This window comes from Pelodiscus sinensis, chromosome 6 (genome assembly GCF_052426305.1).
Source record: "Pelodiscus sinensis isolate ZL-2025 chromosome 6, ASM5242630v1, whole genome shotgun sequence".
In the NCBI taxonomy this organism is placed as follows: domain Eukaryota; kingdom Metazoa; phylum Chordata; order Testudines; family Trionychidae; genus Pelodiscus; species Pelodiscus sinensis.
Window position 1 is genome coordinate 18,476,739 of NC_143057.1, and position 18,568 is coordinate 18,495,306.

Genomic DNA, 18,568 nt, shown 5'->3' on the forward strand with positions numbered 1-18,568 from the left:
TCTTATTCTGTCCTCAGAGGCCAGGAAGAACAAGTTTTCTCCCTCCTCCTTGTGACACCCTTAGAGATACCTGAAAACTGCTATCATGTCCCCTCTTGATCTTCCCTTTTTCCAAACTAAACAAGCCCAATTCTTTCAGTCTTCCTTCATAGGTCATGTTCTCTAGACCTTTAATCATTCTTGTTGCTCTTCTCTGAACCTTCTCCAGTTTCTCCACATCTTTCTTGAAATGTGGTGCCCAGAACTGGGCACAGTACTCAGAGGCCTAATAAGCGCAGAGTAGAAAGGAAGAAAGACTTCTTGTGTCTTGCTCACAACACCTCTGTTAATGCATCCTACAATCATGTTTCCTTTTTTTTGCAACAGCATCACACTGTTGACTCCTATTTAGCTTGTGGTCCACTATAACCCCAAGATCCCTTTCTGCTGTACTCCTTCCTAGACAGTTGCTTCCCATTCTGTATGTGTGAAACTGATTGTTCCTTCCTATGTGGAGCACATTGCATTTGTCCTTATTAAACTTTATCCTGTTTACCTCAGAATATTTCTCCGATTTGTCCAGATCATTTTGAATTATGACCCTATCCTCCAAAGCAGTTGCAACTCCACCTAGCTTGGTGGTATCTGCAGACTTAATAAGCGTGCTCGCTATGCCAATCATTGATGAAGATATTGAACAGAACTGGTCCCAAAACAGACCCCTGTGGAACTCCACTTGTTATACTTTTCCAGCAGAATTTTGAACCGTTCCCAGAGTAGTTAACGGTTATCCAGCCAGTTATGCAAGCACCTTTATAGTAGCCCCACCTAAGTTGTATTTGCCCAGTTTATTGATAAGAATATCATGCGAGACCGAATCAAATGCGTTACTAAAGTCTAGGTATACTACGTCCACTGCTTCAAAGTAGGAATAAGCGATCCTCCGGAATAGGGCTTTATTCCGGAGGATCGGGCCAGTCTAGATGCTTTTTTTCCGGTTTTTCCCCAAGCCAGAAAAAAGCAGCGGACATCTTTATTTAAATCCCCCGCAGATTTCCCTATTCCGAAGTTTAAAATTAGCATGCCCCTTTCGAAAAAGGGGACTGTGTAGACGTAGCCTTAGTGTCAGAACACTAGCATTCTACTTGGAGTGGACTAAGGATATTAGGAAATTCCCTAAATTCTTCACTTCAACAGAGATCCCAAAGCTCTATGGTATTGTCTCAAAGACTATCTAAATGAGACTCTGGTTGCATTAGGTCCTGTTATCAGGATCGCATCGTGCTTTCATCTAGAGTCCATATGCACTCCATGGGATGATATACTTCAGGAATATTTGTAAGGAATGTAACCATCTCAGTAATATGTAGAGCAGCGACTTGGACTTCTGCGCACATGCTCCTAGAACATTGTGATCACCTAAGATTTGCTCCCCAGGGCCATCTTTAACTCCATAGTAGTGAATGCAGTAGCAGACTCCACTCCCAAGTCCCAGCCACTAGTGGTGAGTACTGCTTGGGTGTCACCTACAATGGAGCATCCATAGGGTCACTACTTGAGGAAGAACATAAGAACGACCATCCTGGGTCAGACCAAATGTCCATCTAGCCCACCGACATTGGCTGTTACCAGATGCCCCAGAGGGTGGGAACAATAGGTAATCCTCATGTGATCCCACTCCTGTCACCCATTTCCAGAGAAACTCAGGCTAGGGATATCATTCCTACCCATCCTAGCTTATAACGATTGATGTTCATAACCTCCCTGAATCTATCTAGCTCTTTTTTTTAACCCTGTTAAGTCTTAGTCTTCAGCATCCTGTGACAAGGAGTTCCATAGGTTGACTGTGCACTCGGTGAAGAAAAACTTCCTTTTGTTTTAATCCTGCTGCCTATTTCATTTGGTGACTCCTAGTTCTTAAATTGTGGGAATAAATAAATAACTTTTCCTTATTCACTTTTTCCACACCAGTGATGATTTTATAGACTTCTATCATACCCCCCCTTAGTCTCCTCTTTTCTAAGTTGAAAAGTCCGAGTCTGTTTAATCTTGGAACCCGTTCCAAACCCCTAATCATTTTTGTTGCCCTTTACTGAACCATTTCCGATTCCTATATACAGGGCTTGACAAACGGCAGCAAAAGCTACTTGCCAGCCCCGCACTGCATTGTGCATGCAAGCACCACCGATAAACGGGGTGTGCAGCTGAAATCTACTCACCATGGGCGAGTAGAGATAGATAGATGTCTACTTCAGAGTTGTGTATAGGGCTCTGAGGTGGAAAAGGAAGTGAGGGCTTCCACCCACCCAATGCAAAATAGCCTCAAGACAGACTGCGTAGGAGGGAGAACATGTCTGGGTTCAATGGGCACTGTTACCAAAAAAATCTGATTAGAGGCACAAGGGAGCACATACGCCTACAGTATGCAGCAACATTGCTGCACAAAGTGAATAACTACCTCTACTCTTGCTCTGACTGCATCAGATATTTCTATTTCACCCTTTCCTTGTAGCCATAAGTGTCTTTACATACCCTATTTCCAGGCTTCTGTGTCTATAGATTATTCTAGTCTCAGCTCATGCTGACTCCAGGAGCCACCCGCTCTGCAGCTCTGCATTTTAAATATAGTAAGAGCTGCTGAGCCACCACGAACAAAGGCTGCTCCAGCACTAGCCCCTGTCCGCAGCCAGCCCTGGCTTGGTGGCGGTAGCCCCTATTCACGGGGCTCTTGTACATTTCAAAAGCTGAAGTGGCTGCAGTGGGAACTGGCATGAACAGAGACTGCTTCAGTCCCTAACTCATGCCATTTCCCCTCTGTGCTCCTTCCTCTGCCCCCCACGGAGACTCTGCTGGGGGGGAGCCAGCTGCCCCAGCACCAGCTCCCCGCCCCCCCCCCCCCCCCCGCGACTAGTCACTACTTGACTCTCCGATAAGCTTATTCTGTTGGTGATAACCAGTAGTGTTCTGTTTTCCCTTTTTGGACCTGTCCTGAAGTAGGTATTTCTGAGAACAGTCCACACAAGAGGTCCACTTCCTGGACACCGCAGTACAAATAAATGATTGTCACATAAGCACCACCATGTACCAGCAACTAACTTACTTACTGACCACTATTCTTACCTACTTTCCTCTAGCTTCTGTCCAGGACACCTCACGCATTTCATTGTCTACAGCCGAGCCCTAAGATATAACTGTATCTGCTGCAACTTTATCAAGCATTTTTAAAACTTAAACACATACCTGAGAAAGTGAATAAACAAATTGAGCCAGACCTAAATGTCACCTACTTCAGGACAGACCCAAAAAGGAAAACCAAATACCACTGGTCATCATCTACAGGCCTTAGCTAAAACTCTTCCAGAGCATCACTGACAACCTACAACTTATCCTGGAAAACGATCCCTTCCTCTCAGATCTTGGGATACAGACCATTACTTGCCTACAGACAGCTCCTCCCCTTCCCCCACCAAAAGCAAATATTCACCAGCAGCCATACGACACACCATGGAAACACTTACCAGGAGCTTATCCCTACAGCAAACCCCTGTTACCAATTTGACAGACAATCTAAACAAGTGACACCATCACAGCACCTAATGTGATATATGCCATCAAGTGTCAGCAGTGCACCAATATACGTGGCAGAGGGGCAAGTGGACAGTCTCTGCACCAAAGGATAAATGAACACAAATCAGACCTCAGAAATGGTAACATGCACAAACTTGTAGGGGGCACTTTAACCTACCTGGACCTTCAGTACTGGATTTGAAAGTAGCCATTCTTATACAAAAGCATTTCAAAAACTAGTTACAAAAGGAGACAGCTGAATTGCAGTTCATTTGCAAATTCATTATTAATTTAGGATTGAATAAGGGTCCGATGTGGTTAACACATTACAATTTCCCTTCTTGTTATCCACATTTCCACATCAACTGCTGTGAATGAGCCACTTCTACCCTGTCTTGATTAGCCTCATTTACACAAGTACCTCTTCCTTTTGTTGTCCTTACATATACCCATGCTGCTGTCAATTCCATTCCAGGTCATCTGATGTGAAGGAGTTTTTACCCACGAAAACTTATTCCCTGATAAAACTCTTAGTCTCTAAAGCGTCACAGGACTCCTTGTTGCAGATACAGACTAATGTGCTTATCCCTCTGAGACTTTTTTGCTTGAATCCTGTCACAGCTAGAATTCCCTTTCCCTTCTCTAATCTCCTGTGTGGCCTGTTGTATCTGTAATAGATAGGATTGGGCAATATGCAAAGAAGTACATTTTGTAATTCTCACCAGAACTGAATCAGTGCTGCTGGAAGTTTCTTGTTTATAAGTAACCTGTAAAACTACATTTAATTTTCCTAAAGTTAGAAATTTTGCAAGTCTCTGAATTAGCACTGCTTTCACCCTATGTAGGGGTATCGAGAGGAGTAGGATTCATCCGATTTGACAAGCGGATTGAAGCAGAAGAAGCTATCAAAGGTTTGAATGGTCAGAAGCCTCCTGGTGCCACAGAGCCAATCACTGTAAAGTTTGCTAACAATCCAAGCCAAAAAACCAATCAGGCCATCCTTTCCCAGCTTTATCAGTCTCCAAACAGAAGGTATCCAGGACCTCTAGCTCAGCAGGCTCAACGCTTTAGGTAAGTCAGATATGTTGTTTATAGCTGAACCATTGAATTCTGGAATTCCCTGGGGCCTGCCCATTAGTTTCCTCTTGCCCCATTCACCTTATTGGGTGATCCTCTGCCACACTGTTCATATGAGATTTTCCATACTTTTTAATACTATTTAAATGTGTGGTACAGAATAACTTTTTAAAAGCACTGCCATCTAACCAGATCAAAGCTTCTAACTATCTAATAAGGTATATTTAATTAGCAACATTTAATGTTAAGCAAGGATGTTTTATCTCCAAGCCCAAGCATTGTAGAGAATCATGATTTTTAAAGTTACTTTTAATTTTCTAGAATGCTATTGACTTCGTAAGCCGGTCAATTCAGTTACCATTGGCTTGAGACAATTTAATTTCCTCCTTGGCCATATGGCATACCATGGCCAGACACCATCCCTATCCTAGCTTTCATTTGTTGTTGTTTTTCTAGTTGGGGATCTAAATTCTGCATATCATATCTCCTTGTTTGACCCTACACTTCCATTTTGAAAATGTAACCATGTATCTTGTGTGGTGTGCACTCTTTTGTGGATCTTTGTTCCCATGCTGTTTAGTTTAGAGCTGTAAAAGTTTCAGTGATATTTAGTGTGTCAAAAAAGACAGATGGTGGGAAGAGAGTGGAGCAAATATTGTATTATCTACATTCATAAACCAGTTGGATTTGTTTTTTCTTTCACTGATTTTTGCTTTCTTTCCACCGGGTGCATGACTAGAATGCATTAAACATTGAAAAGCTTAAATTTACAGTGAAAACAGTTTTTGTTCTCAGTTAAACCTGGCTTAAATGATATCTCCTTGACAAGTGTTCACACGGTAACAAAAACTGCAAACTTGCCACCCTCGCTAGAAGGCTGAATGCCCAAACGAACATCAGATGCTCTAAATGTTTGTTTGCATCTCCATTTAGCAGATAGCTCACCAGCAACCAAAGTCCTATAGCTCCACAACCACTTGACATTCAGTGCTGGTGATATGAAGTGTCCCTTCCCCCTGCCCTTTAATACACTCATGTTGTCAGCTTTAAGGGAAAGGGTAACTCATGGTTTACTTCATTATTCAGTGGATTTCCTTTACTATGGTATAAAAAGATTAAGCTGCAGAATACCGCTGAATATTGAATAAAAATAGACTTGCCCTCTTTCTGTATGCGGGCTGCAGGAGTGAAAATTGAACCACTAAGATGCCGCATCTCAGAATGCACTATAATGAAGTAAGATCATGGCTGGGATTGCGGAGGGGAATGGGGGATTGTGGACCTGAAAACAGATTAAGTAACTTTGCTGTCAAAGGCTCTATCTTGTGGCATTCAGCATCTTGTTGTAAAATTGGCCATCAAAGTCCCTGAGTCATTCTTATTGTAGGTAGTTATTTCTATTAAAATCTCTTCTTGTAATCATAACAGAGGTATCTCAATACCAATTGTGTAGAATCTTAAAACAACAAATGGTCTGGTAGCACTTTAAAGACTAACAAAACATGTAGATGGTGGTATGAGCTTTTGTGGGCACAGCCCACTTCTTCAGATGACCTGTTAAGTGTTAGCTTTTTAATAGTGATCATGGTCTCTATCCCAGTCTTAATCAAATTATTCTAGTAATGATACACCAAGTATTACTGTTACTTACAGGACCCATGTGTTCCACAGCTGTGGAATTTGATAGAACCCAGTTCTGTTTTGCAAAATTGTTTTAGCATCTAGCGTTTAATTGAAAAAAATATCTTCCTAGTTGAGATGGCTGCCGAAACTGATGTAGTGATATCTGTAATAAGTTGCAAAAATTGTGCTGAGGGAAATATAAACTGTCCTGCCAAACTGAACAATAAGGCATCATAATTTGTGTTCAAAGCACTTTATAAACTCTAACCAATTAAATCTCTCAAACTGTGAATTAGGTGGATAAGTATGGCCTTCCTCATTTTTATAAGTAGGAATGGTGAGACAAAAGTTAAGTGGCAGAGGCAAGGTTAGAATTTAGGTCTTCTGATTGATTCCTCCCCATGATGCTATCTTGTCAATAGGGTGTTAAAATTATGGCAGTTAATAAGTTAACTCTATAATGCATATTTTATGGCTTGTATAGCAGATATCATTGTAGAATGTGAGCTCTTATTTCATGTGTTAATTTAAAAGCAACATCTAACTAATATTGTCCATAATTCTCAACCTTTTTCATACTTTTTAGCTGCCCCAAACCCAGGCTAATATCTGCCTAACAACCAAACACAACTTCTAGCTTCTGCTGTGTAGTTACATGATTTCTGATTGGATAGTGGTGGTAACATGCTTATAGCAGTGTAGCTTTATTCCTGCAAAAGGAGGAGCTACACTGGTATGACCTTTTATACTGGTTATTCATTCACATAGTAATATCCTATGAACACAATTTATAATAGAACATCTGACTGTAGACCACACCTTGTGTGGCACATGCCTTTCCTTCAGTGAGAATCCTACTGAGGGTTAGCATTAAATCCACTTCTAACCTGTCACATTAAATGCCAGTTTAAAATTCTGCCCAAATATATTGATGTCATTTTCAAAAGTTTTAATTTTAATTTTAACCTAAACTAAGGCAACCAAATAAGTGGCTTTGTTTCAGTTGTGCCGAGCACTTTCAACTCTCAGTAGAAATACATAGGAGCTAAGTATTAAATGCTTCTGAAATTCAAACAGTTGAGGTGCTTTGGCTTAGTTACTTTGTAAGTTCATTTTTTAAATTCTTCGCAGTATGAAAGAAGAATGGGTGAAATGTAGTATACTGGAAATATGAGTAGGGAGAGGACGTGTGTGTGTGTGTGTGTGTGTGTATACAAACTCCTTAATTGTGCTGTCCTTTAGTTTTACTGTTGTACTAGTTGTAAGTTTAAGCATGATCACAAAAATGCTAGTTCATAACCAGTGAGTGGTTCTTGAGTGGGCAAAAACTCTCTACCATATTGCACATAAAAACCTATCCTTCTAGGAAGTGGCCTTAGCTTTGTTTTAAAAATCTATTTCATTTTTCAATTGTGCTACTCATTTAGTTGTGTGCATTAGAAAGTTATGAAAATGTAGCTGTTTGCTAATCAGAATATCTGGATTACTGCAAAATGGAAATAGAAGTCAAACTGTGGTAACAGTGAAATTTATTTGGAGAAAACCTGAATCTATACTTTAGTCAGAAAATACTTAGAATTATTTGCTTATTTATAGTCTTCACTTTGAGTTATCACAGGCAAGGAGCCTGCTTTTCTTTTCCACTATAATATCTATTAGGATATACCCATTATTAATATAATATAGCAGATGGCTTTATTATAAGACAGTTTTGCATTAGTAATAATCTTCTCTAAAAGTAGTTTGACTAATATATTCTAGGTAGATCCTAGCTCCATGTATAATAGAGAAGAAGGTTGGAGCATACTGATTTTTCTGAAGTTTTCAGAAACAACATAATGTGCATGCAGGTTCCCTGAAGGGAAGTTCAAAGGGGGCAGCTGGCCCAGGGCCTGATGATTCAGAAGAGCCAGGCCTCGCAGCCTGAGCCCCAAACCCTTTAATTTGCTCCCAGAGTGCCTTCTACACACTGAGTAGAAGTAAGCTATCCCCACCTCTTCCATCTGAGGCTCTTCCCCTTCTTGGAGTGTGGAGCCAGGCAATTCTGTCAGTCACCCTGTGTGCATGACAGTATTTCAAATTTTTTTTTTACTCGGTGAAGCTCTTGAATAAGGGATGGATTTCTTTGGGATTTTTATTTTTTCTTAATGCAACTCAAATACAATACCCTCTGTATGGATTAAATCGGACAGTGGTTTATACCCACGTAAGGTTATACCTGAATAAATCTGTTAGTCTTTCAGATGCCACTGGACTCCTCATTGTTTTTGCAGATACAGTCTAACACAGCTACTCTCTCTGAGCCTTGTCTAGATTGAAACGTCTCTTTTTAGAATACAGGTTCAAACACCCAAACGAACAGACACTGAAAAGTTGCAATTTGACATTTCAGTGGCTTGATGTGACAAGATTTGGTGATCTCAGTCCATATTCTCTTGGATATGATCCCATCACAAAACACCTTCAGAAATGGTTTCTTCATTTCTCCAAGACAGACTGAATGTACGTGGGTGGGTGTGTCGGGAGGGGGGGATCTCATTTTGGTCTTCTAGAATAATTTTCCTACCTTAATCGTCGCTCTAAATATGTCTTAAATGAGAGGTTGCTATAAAGCAAGGTTTGGAAATCATTATATTGTCTTTCTGCCTTTGATATGGGCATTAATCATTGTTTCAATATAAAATTATTCTTTTTTTTTAATAAGACCGAAAAAAGATGGATGTTCTAATGGGAACTAGAACAGCTGCTTAATTTTGTTTTCTATTGGCTGATTTTAATATCTCTCTCAGCATAAAATTCTCTTTTTTACTAAATGTGCAAGTAACTCCTATTTTGTAGAGTCCTCAACTCTAAAGTAAGAGGTAGGGATGTCAGTGTATAGTCAAATAAATTAACTAAGAAGCCTAGGCTTATCGGTTAAACCTATCGACTACACGCAATGTCCCTTTCAGAGGCAGCAAGCGAGTTTTAAACTGGCTCCACTTGCAGACCAGCTCCCGCCTGCCACCCTGTGCTACTGCCTCTGATACAGAGGCATCAGCGTGGGGTGGCATGGGGCTCACCGGAGTGGGACCGAAACACAGTGGCTGCCAGCCCTACTGTCAGGGACTATAGAATAGTTGTGTAACAGATAATTTATGTGGTTACGTGACTATTCAATTTTACAATATCTAATGTCCCAACTGAGAGGGAATATTTTTGGAGATTCTTTCCTTGGCATCCATGAGCTTTTTTTTCCTAAAATAAAATCAGAGCCTTTCCACAGAGCCTGAGAAACACTGGGTTAGATCTTAATTCATAAATTTTAAATCTTCAAGGATACTCTGATATCCTAGCATTTGTTGAATTCCACTTATCAAAGGTTTTTCAGCTGAGCACGGTTGAATTAATACTGCTGCTTGACAGTTCCTGGGGAAAAGTGTAAAGCAGATTACCTTACTGGTCATGTATGTCCAATGTAGTAAGAGAATACGGTGGAATTAAAGTTGTTCAGTGTTCTCATGCATTTTTATTATAACTGAGATAAATGTTCTCCTAACTGTCAGTAATAGAGAAATATACACTGATCTAGATAAATCTGTTCTTCCCATCACCATAATATGAATGTCTTTCAATAAGAGTTGAACTTTGAATGAAAGCTCATTTTCTGAAGAACTCCAGTGACCTTGTGGTTATTGGTGGTGGCATGGCTTTCTACTCTAACCTGGAAACTGGTTTCCATACATGGCTACCTGATGGAAATGTGAGCATGCATGTTGTTTGAGGAAAAGTGCCTGTTCTTGCAGTAACCCTGTCATGCATGGTAAAATAACGTCACAGTTCTTAGCAACTTTCAGACTTCACATACACATTCTGTGGATACAGTTCAAGGAAGCTGGCAATAGTATACCAAGCTCCCTGGGAAGAGAATCCAAAGACTGAACACTTTGCTAAATGTTTTGCAGGTTGGACAATCTGCTCAATATGGCTTATGGAGTAAAGAGGTAATAAAGAATCATATTAGGTTGATAATAACTTTTCAACAAACTAGTTCTTTACAGAAAGTATTTTGGAGTATTGTAAATACTCCCCGCCCCCCCCCCCCCCCTTTAAAACTTACGTTGGGTTCCTTTTGCATGTTGAGACGTTAAACTGAAACAGTTTTCATTTCAGTGCATCGTTCACTAAAGGGAGAACCTCTCTTATCCTATTCCATGGAATTTCCCTTGGTTATAATCATTAATCATCAGTTTCTGGCATGTTTGTTTTTTTTTGTTTTTGTTCTAGCCAGACACCGTTCCTCACTTGTGTAGTGCCAATCAGCATCGTGCATAGTCCCTGCACACTTTGAATGTAATTTACAATATTAACTTTTGATTCGTTGGTGTGTTCATGCAAACTGTAAATGTCTGTTTGCTTTTTAAAAAATCTTTGGGGGAATTGACTGTAAATGGTCTGTCTTTTATTCTTATTTTTGATTCTTTGTTTCCCACATTTAGTAGGTTTTCTCCAATGACCATTGATGGAATGACCAGTTTGGCCGGAATTAATATCCCTGGACATGCAGGAACAGGATGGTGCATTTTTGTGTACAATTTGGCACCTGATGCAGATGAGAGCATTCTGTGGCAAATGTTTGGACCCTTTGGAGCAGTAACCAATGTGAAAGTTATCCGTGACTTTAACACAAACAAATGCAAAGGTTTTGGATTTGTGACTATGACAAACTATGATGAGGCAGCCATGGCAATAGCCAGCCTGAATGGATACCGTCTTGGGGACAGAGTCTTGCAGGTCTCCTTTAAAACAAACAAAACGCACAAAGCCTAATGAGTTATCCTCAGTCCATTTATATAAGAAAACTATACAACAAAGGCAAGTTAAGAGAAACTTTATACATTAGTAAATGTCTTTGTAGGTCAGTGTTCAAATGGGGATAATACGACTACTTAGCATCCTAAGAATATGTGAGATTTTTTTATTGCTAGTATTTGAATTAAAACTTCTTAAAATATCTTTTATGTTTGAATATGGACAAGAGGTACAGGGTTTTTACCTGTCACAATGCATTCTATTGCCTTCTTTGAAGAAGGTGGACCTTTTAAAATGACTCAGCTAAGGGAAGAAATTTCTTTTCTTTTTACATAGCTGCCTTGAACCTGTGAGTAAATATTGAGGCTTCGTGTTGTAATCCCTCAGTTGGTTCTTTTATGTTTTCCTGATTATCTTTTTGTTTAATTTACATTTAATGCATTGTTGTTCTGTCTGTTCAAGAAAAGTATGTTGAAGTTTACATTTTATTTATACAGTTATAAACAGTATTTATTTTGTAATTATAATTTGGGCTGGGGAAGGGGGGTACATTATAATAAAAGCTTATTGTAAGAATACTGGAGAACTTTTCGTAAAGCAGTACCTTGCCAAAGAGATAAGAGCCTCTTTGATGTGGGTTTAAAAAAAAGCATCTATTTTTATAAAAAAGAAAAATTTGGAGAAACTTTTTACTGGTCCTGGAACAAATATTTTGACTTGAATACTTTGAGAAATCTCTTCATATGACACCTAGTGAGCTTTTAGAACTTACCAGGAAATTTGCAATGGTTGGGGGAAATTTAGAAAGATTTATGATGTAGAAATACTTTTGAGATCTTTGTATTAAGTTGTAGAATCAATGGGAAACACTGTTGGTTTCATTTTTGTAATCATCAGTGAAATCTCTGATCATCCTGGTTATTCTGTGATGGATGGCTCACATTAATTTGTGATTTTGAAACAAATGAAAATTTGAAAAAAATATATGAGCAGGCAAGAAATTTAAATTACTGAAAGATGGGGAAAAAAATCTGTTCTTCCTAAAGAATTCCCTTCAGATAGAGCTCATGGTGTTTAGTGATGTACTTACAGTATTGTTTGAAGAATTGTTTTGTCTTAAGAAAAGATATTGCACATGGTTTGCACTGCAGCAAATCAGCAAAAGCAGTCTGAGTTGGATATATTTGAAGGTATTTTGAAAGTTACGTTCAAGGCTAACACCTGAGCTTTGTGTAATGTAAATAAGACCTTGCGTTTATTAACCTTTCAGCTAATTTTGGTTTTGGTTTAAATTTTACTTACATTGCCAAGTGATGTTCAGATTTTGAATGTTTCCGTATGAGTTTTTTCCTTTGTAAATGGCATTAACATTGTTACTTGAGGTCTGTTTATTCATTTTCATTGTCCTGAGGACTTGAATTTACAGTGCATCAGATTTGTTGCTAATTTTGTCTGTAGATAGTCTAGCTTCAGCTGTTTATGGTGATGCTACATTTTTGTTTATATATGTTTGTGGTGAAAATAAGTATAACCATAGGATTTGAACAAATTTCCTTACATTTTTCATACAAAAATCATAAATACCTGTATGCTATTAAATTTAACTTTGTATGATGCTTAAGTCACTATTTGGGGAAATAAGTCTTTACCATGTATTGAAGAAATTTAAGAAAAATACAAAATATTTTCTGATTAGCATCTAGCTTATAAATTTTTTAAAAAGCTGAGGGTTATAATGCCTTCACCAGGATGCACTGACAACTATATAGATACGTCCTGCTTTTTGTATAAACTGAGATGCTCATATGCTTCCCCTTAGAACAAGCAATGTGCTATGCATAACATAGTTGTACATTATCTTTGCAGTTGCTTTTGGTTCTTCTTCTTTTAAACTGTAGTTATAAATTTTTCAGTATAATACAGTACATATACTGTGAAGCGCGTGCTAAAGTGAATAAGCGAGTTTTCATGCTAACCCACTCAATGCTATTCAAAACTTAATTGACTTCGTGAGCACTTTCTCATTCTTAGGTGCACTTAGATTGTTGACGCTAATCCTCTGCATTAAAACTTGTATATACTTTAGAAAATAAACTTTCCAATATGGGGAAAACAGTAGCTACATGCTTCTTTCCTATACTTTGGTAGTAAATAAAGGCATTGATGAGAAGGCATGTAAATTGGGCTTCACTTTACAGTGTTTATCAGAGCACTTAATAAAATGTAAGGCTGGTATTTATTTGAAGTTGTACAGTATTACTTCACATCTGTTGGAATAGAAAATATATTCTGTTGAGTATTTAAGAGGCTGTACATGTTTTCTTTTGTGTTTGGATCCTTTGTACTTTTTCATGTTCAGTACATCAATAAACAAAGTTGAAGGGAAGACAGTCTGATGAGCAGATCTTTTTAACATTCTCCTCTGCTTTAATGGCTATGCTTTCTTATAGGGGAAAGGTTTTCTTCTAGGGGACAGGTTGTAGAACAAGAGGTGAAAATAGCATTGCCAAATACTGCTCTCAGTTAAATCAAGATAAATCCCGAATCACTCCATAGGCTTTACTAGAGTTATTCCAATCTTGTGCTAGGGTAAATGACAGAACTCAGCACGATCTCTGCAGACAGTTTTTTTGTTCTCTAGCATCTGAATGTCATAAGTTCAATAGCACACCTAGGATGAGTGCAACTCTGGAAGAAAATTGGACTAAGTTTACTGCATAGAGATAGTAAAAAAAACCTTATTCTTTTACAATATTAGCCACTTTTAACCCTTTTTTTATGTATACGGGGGACATACAAGAAGGAAGATGGATTAAATAGAAATGTATGTGGTGAGGGTTCCCAGTCAGTATTTAATGCTCTTCCACTAGTCTGTTTTTTAAATGTTTTATCACTCACTTTGTTCACTTCCATTCCCTGAACACATCCAACATCTGTAATATCCTAATATGCTGTTCTTCTTAATACCATAGTCCTAATTTCCTTCCACCTTGGTTTTCCACTTAATTTCATTGTTTTTGAGATGCATAACCATATGATGTGTTTTTAATGTGCTGCTTTGATGGATATTCTGGGAGTTCCATTGGGGTTTACTTGAATTCGTATGGAGGTAGGGAAAATTAGATATAGATATTAGTTCTTTAATTTATAATTATGGTGTTAAGAGAAAGCTTCAGTCCGCTTAAGATAAAATAATACACTTGTGACTTTCATGTAATAAACCAGGGCTACTCAACTTTGGAAGCCCTGGGGGCCACAATGATACAGCACATGCTGAGGGCTGCAACTTAAGTGTGGTTGCATATATATGCAAATGAATTAATTCACACTGACTGGCATGAATACAAGATTAAGGCAAGACTACACGACACATAGGCCCCATTTAAGTCTATTCTGCTGATATTAATAAAATGCAATATTTACCTGATTTCCACACGACAGCACTTTTAATGAGCAATGACAGTCCAGAAATTTAGCTACTAAAATGCATATCAACAGAAGACCATTATATTGACTATTTTTGTTTGTTTGTTTTGGCTCCCACCCGCAGGTTGCATGTTGAGCCCCGTGTAAATCCAAAACACACCGTGAGCCACAAGCAAACGCATGCAGGCCCTGGGCCCCGTCTTGAGTAGCCCTGTAATAAACATCTCCTTTACTGGCTGGAGACCTGAAAAGAGAATGTAAGAGCTACTCTGCCTGGCAGCAAATATAGGTTGTGGGTTTTTTAACTCTGTGCTAGAGTTGCTATTTTGAGTTTGTCTCAGCAGGGACAAATCTTCACATTAGGGGAAAGGAAACCTATGTTTTAAGTCCCATGCTTTCATTGAAAGATAACTTCAATATACATTTCACTCAAACCAGTATTTTTCAGTGAAGCTATTAAGTTCAACTATATGTAAAGTGAAATATGTGTACATGAAGGCCTATTTTAATACTGTATGCCTATATTTCAAAATGCTGTGTACATGAAGAAAATGCAATCAAGTTTGCAAGTGGGAATATAACTTCAAATGCAAGTTGTTATATCTGCAGTTTTACAAAAGAACGTTTTGTTTGCTGTCAACTTTTTAATGTGTTTACCCAATTAATTTCTGATTAATAGTTATTTAATACTACTAAATAAATCTAAAAGTTCCATGTGAAATTATACAGACATGAGTTTTATAATGGATCTAAGCTTTCCTAATCAAGAGAGAAATAGGATGGGAGAGGCAAAGGTTGTGTTGGAGGTAGTAATTTCTTTTGAAGCACAGTATTTTATATTTGAGAGTTTTAGTTCAAAAACTTCTCCTTAACGGTAAGAGCTAGGGCCATCACACTCGGTATACAGCCTACACATCCACGCAGTCCCCAGCCCGGAGCGCCTCCAATCCTGACACCTGCACCGTTGTAACTCCAGCCCCCTGTCCAGAGCCCCTCCTTAAGGACCTGAGTAATTCTGTGTCTGTGCAGCACCTTGTTGTGTTAAATCCCCTCTTTGTTCATGAATTTGTAATATGGAAAATTAAATTACAATTAAAGATTCATGTCAGATCAGAAAAGCATTTGGAGATTTACACAATGGATTTGGCATTTATAAGAAGTGCAGTTTAACTGGATTAGTGACTTATAAGTACAGTCTAATATAGAAGATGTTTGAAACATGGCCATCAGCAGGGCAAACGTCCCACCGGAATTCAAAAGCTCTAGTCTGGGGGGAAAAGAATTACTTTCAGTGATAAGTAAGAATGTGTTTTCAAACCGCTGAGCATAACGTCCAGTAATCATAGCAGCATAGTTTTGGAAGAGATCTCAGAAAATCATAAAGTCTAACCCCCTGCTAAAATGAGGACCAATCCCAACTAAATCATCCCAACCAGGGCTTTATCAAGCTAGGACTTCAAAACCTCTAGGGATGGAGATTCCATCACCACTAAGTAACCCATTCCAGTGCTTCACCACCCTCCTAGTGAAATAGTTTTTCTTAATATCCAATCTAGGCAACCTTCCCTGAATCTTGAGACCATTGTTCCTCATTCTGTCCTGTCACTACTGAGAACAGCCTCTATCCATCCTCTTTAGAACGACTTTCAGGTAGTTAAAGGCTGCTGTCAAATCCCACCTCACTCTTTGGATTAAATAAGCCAAAAATCCCTCAGCCTCTCCTCATACCTTGTACTCCAGCCCCCTAATCATTTTTATTGCCCTCAGCTGTACTTTCTCCAGTCCTTCTCCATCCTTTCTCGAATGGGGGGCTCAGAATTGGCTGCAATGCTCAGGAGTGGCCTCATCACTGCCGAATAAAAGGGCATAATCACTTCCATAGATCTGCTGGAAATGCTCTTACTAATGCACCCCAATATGCCATTAGTTTTCTTGGCTACAAGGGCTCACTGCTGACTCATATCCACCTTCTCATCCACTGTAATCCCCAGGTCGTTTTCTGTAGAACTTCTGCTTAGCCAGTCAGTCCCCAACCTGTAACAATGCTTCGGATCTTCCTTCCCAAGTTCAGGACTCTGCACTTGTCCTTGTTGAACCTCCTCAGATTTCTTTTGGCCCACACCTCCAATTTGTCTGTCACTCTGGACCCTATCCTTACCCTCAAATGTATCGACATCTTCCCCCTAGCTCAGTGTCAACTGTGAACTTGCTGAGGGTGTGTTCCATTCCCTCATCCAGGTCATTAATAAAGATGTTGAACAAAACTGGCCCCAGAATCAACTTTTGGATCTCTCCACTTGATACAGACCACCAGCCAGACATCAAGCCATTGATCACTAACCCACTGAGCCCAACAACGTAGTGAGTTTTCTGTCCACCTTACAGTCCATTTATCCAATTCATACTACTTTTGTGGGCATGTATGTGTTAGAAACTGGACAGACATAAGAACGGCCAGACTGGGTCAGACCAAAGGTCCATCTAGGCCAATATCCTGTCTTCCTACAGTGTCCCAATGCCAGATGCCCCAGAGGGAGTGAACAGAACAGGCAATCAAGTGATCCCTCTCCTGTCATCTGTTCCAGCCTCTGACAAACAGAGGCTGGGGACACCATTCCTGCCCATCCTGGGCATAAATGCATTTCATATAGGTTGTCAAGCAGCCATCAACTGTTTTGTTCTTCGTAACTATCCTAGATGAGATTGAAGTGAGTGACCTAGGAATGAAAGGCTTGTGCCACAGAAGTTAGGAAATGAACATATGTGTGTTTGTCACAGTCTTCATATTAAGACTCTGGTGAATATTTAGAAATACTGAGTTAATGCATATGATTTATAACCACTTTCAAATGTTGACTGAAAAAATTGATTACTTACCACATAAAGCTATAACAAAGTTATTGTTAATTTCATGCTTTGTCATGAGAGCATCTCAGTTTTTGTACTAAAGCTTTGGCTAGAAATGAGGTTCTAACTGCTGCAGGGCTGAAATAACATCCCTATTTTCAGTTGGACTTGTGCTTGCCAGACCTGCACAGTAGCAGCTTATGTATCTGAACCAATAACCACAGCAGTATATAAAATGAATTACCAGGAACTTGCCATCAACAGAGCTTTCAGAACTACAACATGAAACTTAATCTTTGCATTGAATTCCTCATTATTAAACTCATTTGAAAAAAATCCTTTGTTTCAGTAACAAATGACCAAGACGACATCTGGCTGCTTCCAGAATGATATTAATGGCTGCTGATACAGAGGATTAATCATTAAAACTCTGCATCATATGTGGAGTGTTCAAAGTAACCAGATGCATTGTGGTAATGCATGGAATGATTCTTGCACTTGAGAGAAATCAAATCTGAATAACTTGTCCTGTTTTCCATTCTACTGTTCTGTTCCTGAGACTTATCATGCTTAAAATTACATGGTAAGGTGTATTTTCTCCTTTCAGGGTGTATAGCATTTATAAAAAAAAAAGAACTAGAATGTTAATACTATTAACAATAACTAGAGTTGAAACTGTGTAAAATCCAATAAATATAAATTGATGACTTCAAGATGGCAGCTCTGAAAGTAGTCTTTCATTGATTCATTTTTGACAATGTTAAGGTCTAGTCTAATCGTGTCAAACCTGCTGAGATCATGTTGGAGCTTTTTCGGTAATTATTGCTACAGCTTCTGTGTTGGTGTAGCCTACTTCAGCAAATTCTATTACTTTAAGGAATAGCAGGTGACAATTTCCTTGTTGTATATCTGGTACTCCCCCCCCCCCCCCCCCCATGACTTCCTGTCCCCTGGCCTCCTCCTGATGCTCTTTAAAATCAAATAGTTATAAAAAGTTAATCTGGCACAATTGAGTTGTGTAACATGAACTATATCACTTAACAACATATAAGTGAGTTCACTGTGGTCTCATGAAGATTTTTTTCTGTCCTTGATTAATATTGGCTCTAATCTGGTGGACTAAAGCAGTTGAGTTGCATCTTTTAGTTCAGGCTTCTTGTCTCTTATTTGACAGCTGGTATTCCTGTCTGAAAAGTTTTACTCCAGAGACCTAGTTAAATCAGTTTCAGAAAGTAACTGATCCATGTTGCAAATTCAT

At 38.9% G+C, this 18,568-nt stretch overlaps 1 protein-coding gene across 7 annotated transcripts in view; it reads left to right on the plus strand.

Moving 5' to 3' along the window:
- ELAVL2 (ELAV like RNA binding protein 2) overlaps positions 1-13,423 on the plus strand; it is a 201,619-nt gene extending 188,196 nt beyond the window's left edge. For 6 of the 7 annotated variants that reach the window (XM_075931470.2, XM_075931478.2, XM_075931476.2 and 3 more), the window contains 3 exons: positions 4,392-4,617; positions 10,191-10,229; positions 10,725-13,423. In XM_075931470.2, the coding sequence (XP_075787585.1) occupies positions 4,392-4,617; positions 10,191-10,229; positions 10,725-11,055 (596 nt within the window). In that variant the 3' untranslated portion in view covers positions 11,056-13,423. The remainder of the gene's footprint in view (positions 1-4,391; positions 4,618-10,190; positions 10,230-10,724) is intronic. The other variant, XM_075931474.2, reaches the window with a different exon arrangement.
- The last annotated feature ends 5,145 nt before the right edge of the window (positions 13,424-18,568 follow it).